Source organism: Rousettus aegyptiacus, unplaced genomic scaffold (assembly GCF_014176215.1).
Source record: "Rousettus aegyptiacus isolate mRouAeg1 unplaced genomic scaffold, mRouAeg1.p scaffold_m13_p_2, whole genome shotgun sequence".
Taxonomy (NCBI): domain Eukaryota; kingdom Metazoa; phylum Chordata; class Mammalia; order Chiroptera; family Pteropodidae; genus Rousettus; species Rousettus aegyptiacus.
Window position 1 is genome coordinate 22134585 of NW_023416295.1, and position 13797 is coordinate 22148381.

Here is a 13797-nt window from a genome sequence, read left to right on the forward strand (position 1 = left end):
GCGCAGGGAGGAGGTGGCGCCGGGAGCGCGCGCTGGGGGCGGAGGCGCCCACCCCCGCCGTCCCGGCCCTTTAAGGCCGCTGGTTTCCGCGGCCGCCTCGGGGCGGGGACAGCGCCGCGCGCGCCACGCGGGCGCCTCCCCGGAGCCGTAAGTAGCTGCCAGGCCCCCGGCGTGTCGCGGGCCCCGCTTCGGGGTCGGCCCGGGCGCGCCCCGGGCCCTCCGCCCGGCAGCTCCCGCCACCCCCGGGGTGGGCGAGCGTCCCGCGCGGTTATGGGGCTCAAAAGGCCCTGCGGCCCCTCCCCCATCTCGCGTTCCCACCCCCGCCGGTTCCCAGAGCCCCGGGGCCGGCCGGAAGGAAGTGCGTACTGGTCGCCCCTGTAGGGGGCAGTCGCACGCACGTTTGGGGGGACTCCGAGGAGGCTTCTTAGCCGCGGACGCCCGAGCCCGTTCCGGAGCCGGGGGCCCGTCCTCCCCGCTAGCGACTCGGAATCCACGAGTGTCTTTCACGTCCAGTCTCTAGGGGCTGGAGCTGCGTCGACCGTATATATGCGGCGGGCGTCCAAACACGGGATAATCAAACCGTTAACACCCAGTCCAAGTGCGGGTCCGCGTCCTTGGTTGTCAGAGCGGTTGAACGCACCGCTTAGGATGGGGTGGAGGCAAGACCGAAACAAAACAAAAATTACCCTGCCGACTGCAGCAGATCCCAGCTGCAGCCCACACGGGTCTGGAAAATTTAGAAAGCGCTACTTTTCCCCGGGCCCTTTACCTTCTCGCGCACCCTTACGCTGCTATGAATTCCGGTTCCGAACAGCGAAATGTGTAGGGCATCCTGCCGGAGTTGCACCGTTCTGAGTGGTGTTGCCCACAGACATCCTTTGCCATGAATTCGGAGCCAAATCTGACTTTCCAGAAGACTCAGAGGAAGAGTCATGCAAGAGGAATTAGACAAAAGCTTCTCCCACCTCCTTTTTCTTTTGAACTTGTAAAGCGACTTTTAAAAGCATTTGGGGCCACCTAAGAAATAATGCATTTTTTTTTTTTTTTTTTTTTTTTTTTTTTTTTTTTTTTTTTTTGGCCAGAGCGTCACTCAAGACTTTTTCCCAACAGGTTTAAGGGAGCAGAGAGTAGGCGCAGTCGAAATGGCCCTGGTGCCCTATGAGGAGACCGCGCTAATGGGGTTGCAGAAATTCCACAAGCCTCTTGCCACCTTCTCCTTTGCAAACCACACGATCCAGATCCGGCAGGACTGGAGGCAACTGGGAGTTGCAGCTGTGGTTTGGGATGCGGTAAGTAAGCCCTGTGTGTGTGTGTGTGTGTGTGTGTGTGTGTGTGTATAAGACTGTGTGTTATAAGACTGGTCTTTATTTTTTTAAAAAAATAACAGCTTTATTGCGATATAATTCATATACCATGCACGTCACCTATTTAAAGTGCATAATTGTGTGTGTGTTTTAGTGAATTCAGAGTGGTGCAACCATCACCACACTCAATTTTAAAACATTTTCGTCACCTCCTACCCCCCAAAAAGCTTCCACCCATTAGAATTACTTCCCTGCCCCAATTCCGCCCAAATAGATTGCATTTTAAGGGTGTGTAAAGGAAAGCTGAGGTGACATTAAATGACTTGCCAGTGATTTACCCAGCAGGTAAGAGGGAGGATTGGAAGGAAAGCAGGAGACCCTAACTGCTTCGGACACTCATTAATTTTTAAATTTAATTTTTAAAATATTGCACAAAGAATATTGTAAAATGTCAAAGCCCAAAGTGGATCATGTGTTTTAAGTTTTCTATAGTCGTAATGGTTGCAAAATTACACCATAATTGCTTTTTTTACTTTCTCTCCTAGCACTGTTTTCAGCTGCTTGCGACAGTGACTATGGCCACACCTGGGATTCAGTGGGAGCTCGTTTAATGTTAGATCAGTGCGTGGCATATATACAGTTTTACAGGCTTAGCATTGTTATTAGGGAAGTTAGAGAAACATTGTGGAATAAAACTCAATATATTCTAACCCAGTAATACCACTTCTAGGAAGCTAGTCCAAAGAACCACATGAAAAGTATTCCCGGACCAAGTAATAAAGATGCATAATAGTGAGGAACGGGTGAGCCTCCAAAATGCTCACCAAGAAGAGGAATTGCTAATTATAGTAATAGTGTGTGGCCATGAAAAACAAACTATATTTAAAAATTATGTTAAAAGACAACAATGCTTGTATAGAATTGTATGCAAATACTTACACATCAAGTATCTAAAACTTACCTTTGGATGCCTGATAACATAGGCTGAGGGCCCCTGTGGGGTGATGACTGTCAGGGATGCAGGAGGGAAGAATGCAGCTCCAGGGGCCTTGGGTGCTTCTCTGCTTTTCCCTGTGGGGAACATTGTGACCTTGCTGACTTGAACTTGGTTCAGGAACTGGACATTCCCAGAAGTAAAATCTGAGACTGTTTATATCAGCTCAGCTAGAGGAGCTCTGTAAGCCTCGAGTGTAGAAACTCTGTGACAGTAAGAAACTAAACTCCCCAGAATCAGCAGGTCCCTGTCTTGTGTGGGCAGTGTCACTGACCACTCACTGCTGCTCCTGTTAGCGGCCTGGGGCAGCTGTCTGTGGGATGCAGTGTCTGTGCTTGCTCTAAGGGGTTACCTCCCAGCAGCAGCTAAGTTCCTGTGTGTGTTATTAAACTGGGACTGGAACCTTGCAGTGTCAGCACATTGAAACCCTGTCAAAGTGCCTGCCGACCTTAATCATCATGACCTTAATCATCATCACGTTGTGTTTTGACTCAGGCTGTCGTTCTTTCCACGTACCTGGAGATGGGAGCTGTGGAGCTCAGGGGCTGCTCTGCCGTGGAGCTGGGTGCCGGCACAGGGCTGGTGGGCATAGTGGCTGCCCTGCTGGGTGAGTGTGACACATTCGCTCACTCCTTTCTGAGCAGAACTCATCAAGAGGTACATTTGCTGTTTTCTTGACACAAAACCTGTTGTTAGTTTTCCCCTTACTGGATTATTTTTCTTTCTCTTGTACTTATTGTGAGTTATGGGCAAACTGCTGGCGCTCTTCACTCCAGTTAGGCTAATTTCTTCTTGCTGTTATCCTATTTTTATTCTCATGAGAGATCGCTTCGCCTCCTTCAGTTTTACAAAGCTAATATGATTGAAAGGCGACTTTAATTTCAGAGAGAATTATCTTATTAATGTGCATAGTTTTCTTACAGTTTACGTGCTTTCCCCTACACTGTGGGTTTAACCCTGAGAGGTGGGTAGAGCAGATGGTCTCTTTCCTTCATTGCTAAGAAACTTTGCTGGTTTTTCTCTTCTAGAAAGGGTTGGCTCTGCTACAGTTTGTACTGACATCTTATATTGAAAAATTGTTTTAACAGTATACAGTTATGAATTGATTAATATCAAGGTTTGCCATTTTTTAAAAAATTTGGTTTGCAGACATTAATTTAGGCCTAGGGTATTTTTAAGCCTCATTATTATCTGATTATTCATTATTGACTCCTTTCTTCAATTTCGGGCTCATACAGTTTGAGCTAGCTGATGATAGGATAGACCGGCTACTAAGATCCCATATGTAATATTCAGCACTTCAATACTGTCACTTAAGGCTCTTGTTAAAATGTAGCCTCTGATTCCCCAGATCTGGAGCGGGGCCCGAGAGCCTACATTCCTAACAAGGCCCAGATGGTGATGATGCTAGCATGTAACTTATTTCTGCCCTTCTCCTAACTCAGTTCTTTTTCAGTATTCCTTTCTCTATTTAGATTTTGCCTTCCAAAATTTGGTGGGGGGCATGGGCAGGAGTGGTGGTTAGAAGTATGTATAAACCAATTTAGGTTTCCATCTGTCTGCACCCACAGCGCTTTGTCACTGAGAAGGCTCTTGCTCCTTAGGCTAGCCTAATAACCTCCTCAAGTATGCTAGGTTTTTTTTTTTTTTTTTTTCATTTTTCAAATGAAACCGGGGTTCCAGGAGCTAAAGCCACTCCCTGAAGTCCTGCTCATTGGAGCCCTCAGACTCAAACCGGCTTGTCAGACACAGCAGCTCTAGTTATTTTCTCTCCATGACACTAACTTCCCTCTGCCGTTATGAGACGAGTTACCTGAGAGGCGAAATGAGGTTTCTTTCGTTTCTTTCTGAGAACAAGGGCTTCGTGCAAAACTTCACTGGCTGATACGGCGACATGCTAGTGCGGTAAAGTGCGTAGGTTTTGAGTTATACTTGGTTTTAACATGTTTTTTAACCCTTCATAGCTGCGTGACCTTGGGCAAGTTTGCTTAACTTCTAAACTTTAATTTTCCTACAAAATGGGGAAATAATTGTATTCATTCCACACTGAAGATCAAATGAGAGCGTGTGTAGAAATCTGTTGGCTCACTGACTGTCACAAAGTAAATGCTCAGTAAGTGTTGATTACCTTTCAGTATTTCTGTTTCCGATGTGGAAATCTGGACCTGGGGTTGGGAAAGCCAGCTTAAGGCTCTTCAGACTATCACAGAGCGAGGACAAGTTAGGTGTTGCCACAAGAAACTTGGGTGGTTCTGGGAGTGCCGAGAACTTCTGCAGAACTTCTCCCCCTCGGGAGACGTGTACTTTCCGACCCAGCTTCCCTGTTACCTGTTTGAGTTCTTTCCTGCCCCAAAGCAAAATTAATTGCTGTCTTATTTCTTTTCCCTACGGTCCTTGGTGTACTACCCACCTCTGTCCCAGCACGATCATATTTCATTATACGTCGTCGTTTCATCTCTCTGTCTCTTCTGAGGAATGGGACCGTGCCTCGTTCTGTGTGTCCTTGGCTCTAGTACAGCACCTGCTGCACAGGAGATAAATAGTTCTGGGGTAAGAAATGAGAATACTAGAAAATCATGAAAATTAATGTCTCCGTTATGAAATTTATATAATTCTTACAAAAATGGCCCTAAAAGCACTCCAAAAAAAGAGGGCACAAACCCACTAAAGATTCTAATTATTTATTTAAAACATTTTAATTTTTTTATAATCCGAGTCATTTATTCCTGAATTCAGATGGTCCCATCCAAAATGCAAAAGCGATGGGTGACCCATCCCCGAACATTCCTGTGCCTCCTCACTGCCTACAGGATACATCCCAGGCTCCTTAGGAAGGCTGTGTAATCTCGTTTTGCCTGACTCTTAGCCGCTTTGTTGAAGTTCCAGGGACACACACACTTTTGGACTATCTCCTCTTGGCCTGTCCCTTCTGCCGTGAATGCCTTTCTATACCCTTTTCAAATGGTTAACACCACATCTTTTAGATGTAAGCTCAGATTTCCCTTTTTTTTCTACATCTTTGACCTCTGCTCCTCTTGAAGGATATCTCCTTTGTGACTTCGTAATTTCTTGGGAACACACACGTTCCTATTTTTTACTTCACACACTGCATTAAACTTATATTTACATCTCTCTTCCCTCATGAGACTCTTGAGTTCCTAGAGGGCAGGGATATCTTGCTCATCTTTGTATCTCCAGCCCATAAAATGTGCTCAAATCTTTGAGTAAATTAAGTCATTGCTTACAAAACGAAAAACCAAAAGTGAAGACAAACGTTTATACATTTTTTTCTTTTTTTTCCCATTACCAAGTGAGTCACAGCAGGCTATGTTCTTTTTTTTTTAAACAATATATGGCTTTTTCTTCCAAAGCTTGTGAATTTACCAAAAAGAAAAAAAAAAAAGAGATCAAAAGTTTACAGACTGTTTAGACTAAGAATGCGAGAGGTGAGAACCTGGGCCACTATGGTCACCAGGTATTCACCAGACACGCAGTGACATCTGGAACACGCTCCCCCAGATTTGTGTTACTGCCTTCAGAGGGCCCGCCTGGCTTATCCACCATCTCACGTGAGGTACTAGGGTTGATAGAGAAGTTTTTTTGTTTTCGTTCTTGCCTTCCTGCTATAAAAAAAAGGTTCATTTCTGAAAAATAAATTGGTCACTACATTCATTTTGTTCTGCTCCTCCCTCACTCAGAGCTCCCTCTTCAGCCCAGCACCTTTCAAGCTGCATTTCCCTTTGTGCCGTCGGCGCTCGGAGTTGCTGCCGTCCGGCTTCTCTGTGCTTTGCTATAGACTGAGCACGTTCTGAGCACCAGCGAATGGCCTTCATCTTCTCATGTTCTTCTTCTTTCGTAAGTTGGTCAACAAGCTCAATTAAACCACTCAGTGTTTTTCCTGAAATTGACCAATTTGGTCCATAGAGCCCTTGCACTTGAGCACTCTGATCTGCTGGGTAACCTCTGGGTCCAACACCTGCAAGCTTGTTCAGTTCATCAAAGTAAAGCCCTGCTTCACCCAGCATGTCCTTAGCTGTAGTTACTGACTCCTTAGTGGCAGCCCGCAGCGGCCCAGGCTGACGGCGGCAGGCAGCTTTTCTCCGGTCCGTGGCAGCGCTACCTGGCTGGCCCACTTCAGCCACAGCCTCGGCTACAGGACCCGTTTACGCATTATGCTGGGCTGTGTTGTCTTATTGGGTCAGTTGCCATTCATCTTTTATGAACTCAGTATTACTTCACTTCCCTCCTTCCCTAGCATAAATCACAGGCAGTCCTTTTATCATCCATCATCTTTATCACCATCTTCTCACATACTGTCAACACCCTGCCCTTCCTTGCTTCATCTTCTTCACTAGGCTAAGAAGAAGGTTGAGTGCAATTCTCCGCCTGTTCCAGGCCGGCACCTGTGCACCTGGATGTGGCGGGAGGAAACACAAGGCCGCCGACTCTTCATTTCATGATCAGGAACCTGATGTGGAGGGGGTGCTCTTGACGCTGCCGAGCAGTCACACTGCTTCCTCTCTCACTCTGCTAACCCACTGTCATTTTTAACCAAACAATAATTAAAAGAAGCTTTCTATTATAGAAGTTTCTCAACCAATAAATGCAAAAGGAATCTAATGAATTAATGATCTGGGCATTGAGTATCTGGCTGTTCTCATCACAAAAATAGAGCCTACCAGATATCATATACCTCTTGAGGAAGAACACACCAACACCTCTGAAAATAGTCTTGTTTAGAAATTAAACCCAAATCAAAAAAATGTATAGGTGATACAGAGGACAGAAGAATATGCTAAACTACAAACGATGCAATCAGCAGAGTCCAGACTGTGGGAAACTGTGGGACAGATGATCCATTTCTTCCCTAAATTGCAAGAGAAAAAAAAAGAAAGGAAACCGGTAGACTAAAAGAAACTTAAGACATCCTCTGTACTGCTTTCCCAAGAGAAGCAAACCCCCAAAACAAAACCACAGGGTTGGACATTTGGGTGAGCAAACTCAGTGACTGGCGAGGGAGTGGTTCCCATTTCAGCAAGGGAATGGTTACTTGTGGGTGGGCTGTGTTTTGGACATGGCTTTTGGAACGTGTCTGGGGGTGGTTACAGCAAGGTGCAAGCCAGCAGCCTTCTTCACCTGGATCACTGTGGCGGCCTCCTAGCTGTCTCCTTGCGTCTGGCTTTGCCCCGCTGCTGGGAATTCTGTTAAAACCTAAGTCAGATCATTAGCACTTCCGCTCCACAATCTCCAGTGGCTTCCTAACTCACTCGAAAAAAGCCAAAGCCTTTCCAAGCAAGACCTCTGTGGCTGTAGGCGATCTGCCTCTCTTCTTGTTACTTCTCTGGAATCATTTCTCTCTCCTTCACTCCTCATTCACTCACTCTGGCCACTCCAGCCGCGGCCTCCTTGCCTGCACCTTCTAGGCCTTTGCACTTGCTCCTCTGCCGGCCAGGAACATTCTTCCCCCTGATATGCACTCAGTCATGACCTCACTTCCTTCAGGCCTTGGCCTAAGTCATCTTCTCAGAGAGGCCTTCGCCTTCTATCCAGTCTAAAATGTCACGCTTCTCTTATTTCCTGACATTTCATGTCTCTCTGTCCCGATTTATTTTTGTCCTTAGTGTGTATATCTCTAACATACTGGATAGTATTCTTTTTAAAAACCTTGTATTTTCCATCTCTTCAATTGAGTATAAGCTTTGTGAGGGTCGGGGTTTTTGTCCCGTGGCTGATGGCAGCCGCTCGAGTATTTGTAGAATCGATGCATGTTATAGGGGAATGGTCTCCTGACATTAAGGTCCTGTTAAGACCCCTAGAATACCTAGCAGGTTAGGAGTAGCCTCAGAAATCCCTGAAGCAGGCATTAGAGGAGGTCTACATCTAAGGCTATTAATGTGAACACCGAGATGATCTGCCAAAGATTAGATCACTCCAGTATTGCCAGCAGAGTGCCATGGAGACTGTTAAGAAATCCAGAGGTAAAGTTCTGAGTCAAACCAGGAAAAGGCTGTCTGTGATTTCTGATGGAAAGTATACTGAATTCTGCTCACCACGCAGCACGCTGTCTAGCAACGAATGGTTAAAGTGGTCGGTCGGTCCATGCCTGTAAAATCTAACAACTGGAACATGTTCACAGTGTCACACTCAGGATTGTAAATGTCAAAGTGAATTACATACTGTCCTAACCTAATGTCATGGGTCAAGATAAGAAACATTAAGTATAAGCTGCCGCTGAAATGGTGCTCCTGTAACTGTCATCCAGTAGGAGGACAGTGGTCTGCAATCCTGTGAAGATTACAAACTGCAGAAGGATGCAAATGAGAAAGAATTTTATGAAAGAATGAAACATACGTTCAAATTTCAGAATTGACACTGCCAGAATTAAGTAAGCTCACACGTTACTACAGTGTGGACAAGGTGTTTCAGGGCTGACCACATGTGGTTGCTTTGCTTTAAGGGTAACTACCGGCTTAGCCCGTCTCAGACATATTGGTTAAAAAATTAGACCTTTCAGTTCATGGTAAACAACCCACAAGAACAGATTAATAAAATGTTGCCTCATTAATTTGATACACTGCATGTAGAAAGTTAGCATTTAGAGAACTTTATCACATGTTAATCTATAGAGCTCTAATACAATGTAGTAATTTCTAAGTTTTGCCACTTTTTGATAACTATATATATTACATAAATATATATAAATTGGCTGCTTCATAACAGCATACGCAGAAGTGAACTAGGATTTCTTAATAGCCAATTAATCTATTCCTTTAGTCTTTTTAAAGCTTTAAGCCCAAAAAGTTGCCTTTTCCTATTTTGGTATCTCGTCATCTTCATAATCATTTGCTCCCAGAGTTTTCATTCTTGGATTCCATTTTACTCCGAAACCTACTGACTTGAAGATTGTGAATGAATGAGATACAGTGGTAGACACCTGTGGAGAGGGGGCCAGCTCTGCCCACAGAATTCAGAGCCTCAGCTTGTTGTCACTTGGAGACTTTGCATTTCATAGGTACAACTTCAGCAAACAGCAGGCGTGTCACAGAGGCACGTCAGAGGTTCACTTTTACCAGTAGGCCGCGCAGAAAGAGCTGCTGGCAGTAGGCCGCGCAGAAAGAGCTGCTGGTCATTGTTCTAATCTGTTGTGGCCGTCCACGAAGGGCGCGATCTTCTGCGGATCAGGTGGAATAGTTAGGGACGCGCAACCCTGCCATTTAGCTTGAGCCTGCTACCTGTTAGTCGTACTGATGTGCACATTACTTTCTCTCTGTCCCACATTCTAGGTGCTCATGTGACTATCACGGATCGAAAGGTAGCATTAGAATTTCTTAAATCAAATGTTCAAGCCAACTTACCTCTTCATATCCAATCCAAAGCTGTTGTTAAGGAGCTGACTTGGGGACAAAATCTGGAAAGTTTTTCACCTGGAGAATTTGACCTGATACTTGGAGCTGATATCATATACTTAGAAGAAACGTTCACAGATCTTCTTCAAACTTTGGAACATCTCTCTAGCAACCAGTCTGTGATTCTTTTAGCTTGCCGAATTCGCTATGAACGGGATAACAACTTCTTAGTAATGCTGAAGAGGCAATTTACTGTGAGTAAGGTTCACTATGATCCTGAAAAAGATGTACATATTTTCAAAGCACAGAAGAGAAACCACAGGGAGGGCTTATAGTTGGCTGTAATAAGAATGTTGTCATTACGTGTGGCAATTAAGGCCTTAGACTGAGAAACTAACCATACTTAATGAAATGACTTTTGGTATAAAAAGTTTAACCAGGCGGTTCAAGGGACAAAGCACATGTGTAGATTTAAAACAAAGCAGCACTTTGTCCCATTGTTGTGACTTTTTAATCATATTTTACTCCTCTCAAACTCAAGATTAAAGAGAAGCGTGAGCTTTTGCTCTGTTTCTGTATCCTATACTGCTTGCTCTCTCTTGATAACTAGTTTTCACTGATGATATGATGACGGACTGGTTGGTATAAGGGTATCTTCAAAGCAGTGAGCTTCTTTTCTTTTGGTGAGAGGCTAAGTCATGCAAATTATTTTAAACACATTCTAAGATATATTTTTAGCTCATTTTTTATGATTTTTGAATATGAAACGAGGTTTAATGTACATCACTGAGCTGTTAATGCTATTGAAATCTTTTGTCTACCCATTTAGGTCTAGAATGCTTTTGTTTGAGAGATTAGGATGTGAGTTTTTTAAGGTATTGTGTTTCTTTGGCTTAATTTCAGATTTAGGTGTATAAACAAAGGAATAAATAAAAATAAAGTTTTAGTTACTTTTCAAAAGCATCTAAAATCTTAGATCTCCATTTGCTGTGAATAGGTTCTCTTTTTCAAATTAAAAGCTGTGGTTTTCCCCTCCAGCTTTCCCTTTTCTCAAATGTTGTTTTTGTATTTCTTAGGCTTTCACTCCATGAGAAGTTAGCTCCCCAAGTATAAGCTTCTTCCATGTTGTACTTACAACTGCTCATTCAGCGTTTGAATTCCCTAAAAGACTGTAAGCTTCCTGAGGGCCAGGAATGCTTCTGCCTCTTTCATTTTCACCTCCCCAGTATCTAGTGTATCATAACTAAGTATTTGTTGAATGAAAAACATACATTCCGTTTAGAAGGTATTGACCTTTGGGTTAAAAGATGGTTACATTGTTTCATGATTATTTTTCATAGACTTTATGAAGTCACACACACCAACAGCCCCCCCCCCCACCTTTTTTCTTTTCCCACAATGTAAAAGCTTCATCAACAGCTTAAACAAATTCAGACCATAAGAATATTATACTCTCAGTATGGCATTTGATACTAGAGATAGATTTCCTTTGCAAAATATTAGAAACAAGACTTCCTCTTCCCTTTTAGCTTTTTAATATCTTAGATGTGAAAATATCCACTGCATTATTTTCTACATATATTTTAAGAAGATTTACTTTAGTCAAGGTAAATAAAAATTCTGAGCATTTTCTGATAAATTCACATGAAATAGAAATATCCATAGCTTACGAAATCCATAAAATGTCAGTACTATGCCATGAACATGGACAGTCTTTTAAAACAAGTAAAATAAAAGCCCTGTGATATATATCATCATTGACACTGTAATGAAAGGTAAATCCCATTTAGGTATGTTATTAGAAATGAATATATTAATTGGAGTTCAGCTCTTTTACGTTAAAATCCCTAACTTTGGAGATGGGCATTAAGTGGTTTGAGGTCAGGTGAGACGGGGTGGGGGTGGAGAGCTTCCAGATGCCTAGATGCTGTACCACATAAAGTAAATTAGGCTGTTTTACATTTTCATAAAACATTAACTAAGAATACTGCTGCCAGAAGAGGTTGAAGATATTTTTTTCTTGTCCTAATAGAAGAAAATAAAGGCAATAAAAATTTAGCGGAAATAGTTTGGTCGTCTAAGTGAAAAGTGACTTTTTAGGGTTTGAGTTAAAAATGTTGCTAGTCAGGTTCCCTGGGGAGCAGAGATGGAGGTTAGCGTGCAGAAAGTTTAAATGGGACTGCTTTCAAGATCAGTTCTGGAGTAAAATTAACAGGTCTGGGAAAGAGGGAGAAGTTGGGCTGGAATTCAGTCAGGAAGCCCTCAGTGAATTCAAAGCTGGGATGGCCCTGCAATTGGGCCATATTAAGGCAAGGGGGTGGGACTTTATATCCCTGGGTAGGTTAGTCATTGGATCCAAGGGACATAACCTTGGGGCGAAGACTATACCTGCAGAGGGACTCGGCCTTCAGCCACTAGCCACCATTCCCAGAATCCCAGGAAACGAGTGCTTCAGAGGTGGGAGGGTGAGGGTAGGGTGGGAGCTGGGGAGAGTATATATCTGGAGAGTATGCCTGTGTTCACTATCAATACCAACGTTGTGACACTTTTCACTTATGTTAAAAGGATTAATTTATCCCATAAATGTGTATTTTAAGTGTGCTCGTTTTAGCAACCTAGGATAGAAACCTAGTCTAACCCTAATGTACTAAGCCTCGGTTCTCACATTGCTGCTTATTTGAACTTTTATACAGTTAAGTTATCCAGTGGGTAGCAGTAACTTTTTCTCCAATTAAAATTAAAATTAAAATCAAGTACTGTTGCCAAGGTGCTATGTTAAAATATATGTGACATCAGGTTCTGAGAACTACCACTGTAAAGTATGCTGTTTTCTAAGTAGCTTACCTCTTAAGGGTATCTTTAGTTCATGAAAGAATTATCTAAAGCTCTCATACCACCTTCAAGTAGTTTCTAGAACATTTATTCTTTCATACAAAAGGATAAGAATTCCAGTAGATCAAAATACTTTATCTAAATGGACTGAACCCTAGATTGAAAACTTTTAGGGCAGAATAACAACATTGTCTGAGATGTTTTATCTTACCAAATACAATTTATGCTCCTAAGGGACAAGGACTGTACCTTATATTTTATATTTCAAGTGTTAACACAGTGCCCTTTTCATAAAAGGAGTTCAATAAACATTTACTCATGAAAACCCTTCCTTTACAGATAAGTTACTTTATTAAATCGCTTATTAAAACACCTAATTTCTGTGCTTTATTTCTCCTTGCCCAATGTAAAGGATGAAGTATCAGGGATCTCAAAATATAAAGCATACTCTCAGTAACAAAGTTACCATGTACTTAAAAGATTTACCTCCAACATCAATTCCATTTAATATGTATGCTTTCAGTTTATGGAGGTTGGAAGATAGAAACATTTCCTGTTAATTTTTAAAATAAAAATAAAATTTTCAAATACTTTTAAAAATCTCCTTTTAATGTACCAGTATTGGTAAAGAGGTCCTAGATATAGGGCCTGACATAATAGTTTGTGAAACAGACATGTGATTTGAGTGTCAGAGAAAGAGTCAAAATTCCACAGCTCCCCAGGACCTCTACCAAGACAGAAATAGCCTTTTCAAGTTTTTTAACAAGAATGAGAAACATTGCAGTGAGTAGAGAGAGCCCTGTTCTTGGGAACGGGAGGCGGGCCGGTTCTCTCAGTACTGACAGCAATCGCGTGAAGTCAGGGCAGAGTCCTCTTTTTAAAATTGAGGATTCATTAGCTCAGAAGTTTCTTTCTGCTCTTAAATCTTATCTTATGCCTTTCTTTGTACAACCAGTGAAGGGTTAACATTTAACACCAGAAAAGATGGCATACTGAAAAATTACGTTTCCTTGCAGAGAACAATTGATTAGAAGGGAAAACAGTATTGCAAAGGTGAGAAGAGGCAGCCTATCTACTTCATAACCTCGTGTTGAGACTGGTTCTGCTACTTCTAATTTTCTTCCTAAAAAGCAAAATAGACTGAAGCGTGACATAAAAAATACTGACACATTTTTAATTAAGAAGATTCTTAATAATGCTTAGGAAACAACCTCCAAATAAGAAGCAGGCATAATTAATCTCCACTTCTCAGTATCTATACTGGATATACTAGTTTATATATATCTATAGTAACTTGTGTATATTTGTTAACAGTCAAAAG

At 42.6% G+C, this 13797-nt stretch overlaps 1 protein-coding gene across 16 annotated transcripts in view; it reads left to right on the forward strand.

The window, feature by feature from the left end:
- METTL21A (methyltransferase like 21A) overlaps positions 1–13797 on the forward strand; it is a 57371-nt gene that overhangs the window by 1009 nt on the left and 42565 nt on the right. For 3 of the 16 annotated variants that reach the window (XM_016135056.2, XM_016135057.2, XM_036237248.1), the window contains exons 2-3: positions 1083–1289; positions 2794–2905. In XM_016135056.2, the coding sequence (XP_015990542.2) occupies positions 1083–1289; positions 2794–2905 (319 nt within the window). The other 13 variants (XR_004955763.1, XR_004955764.1, XM_036237245.1 and 10 more) reach the window with 13 other exon arrangements.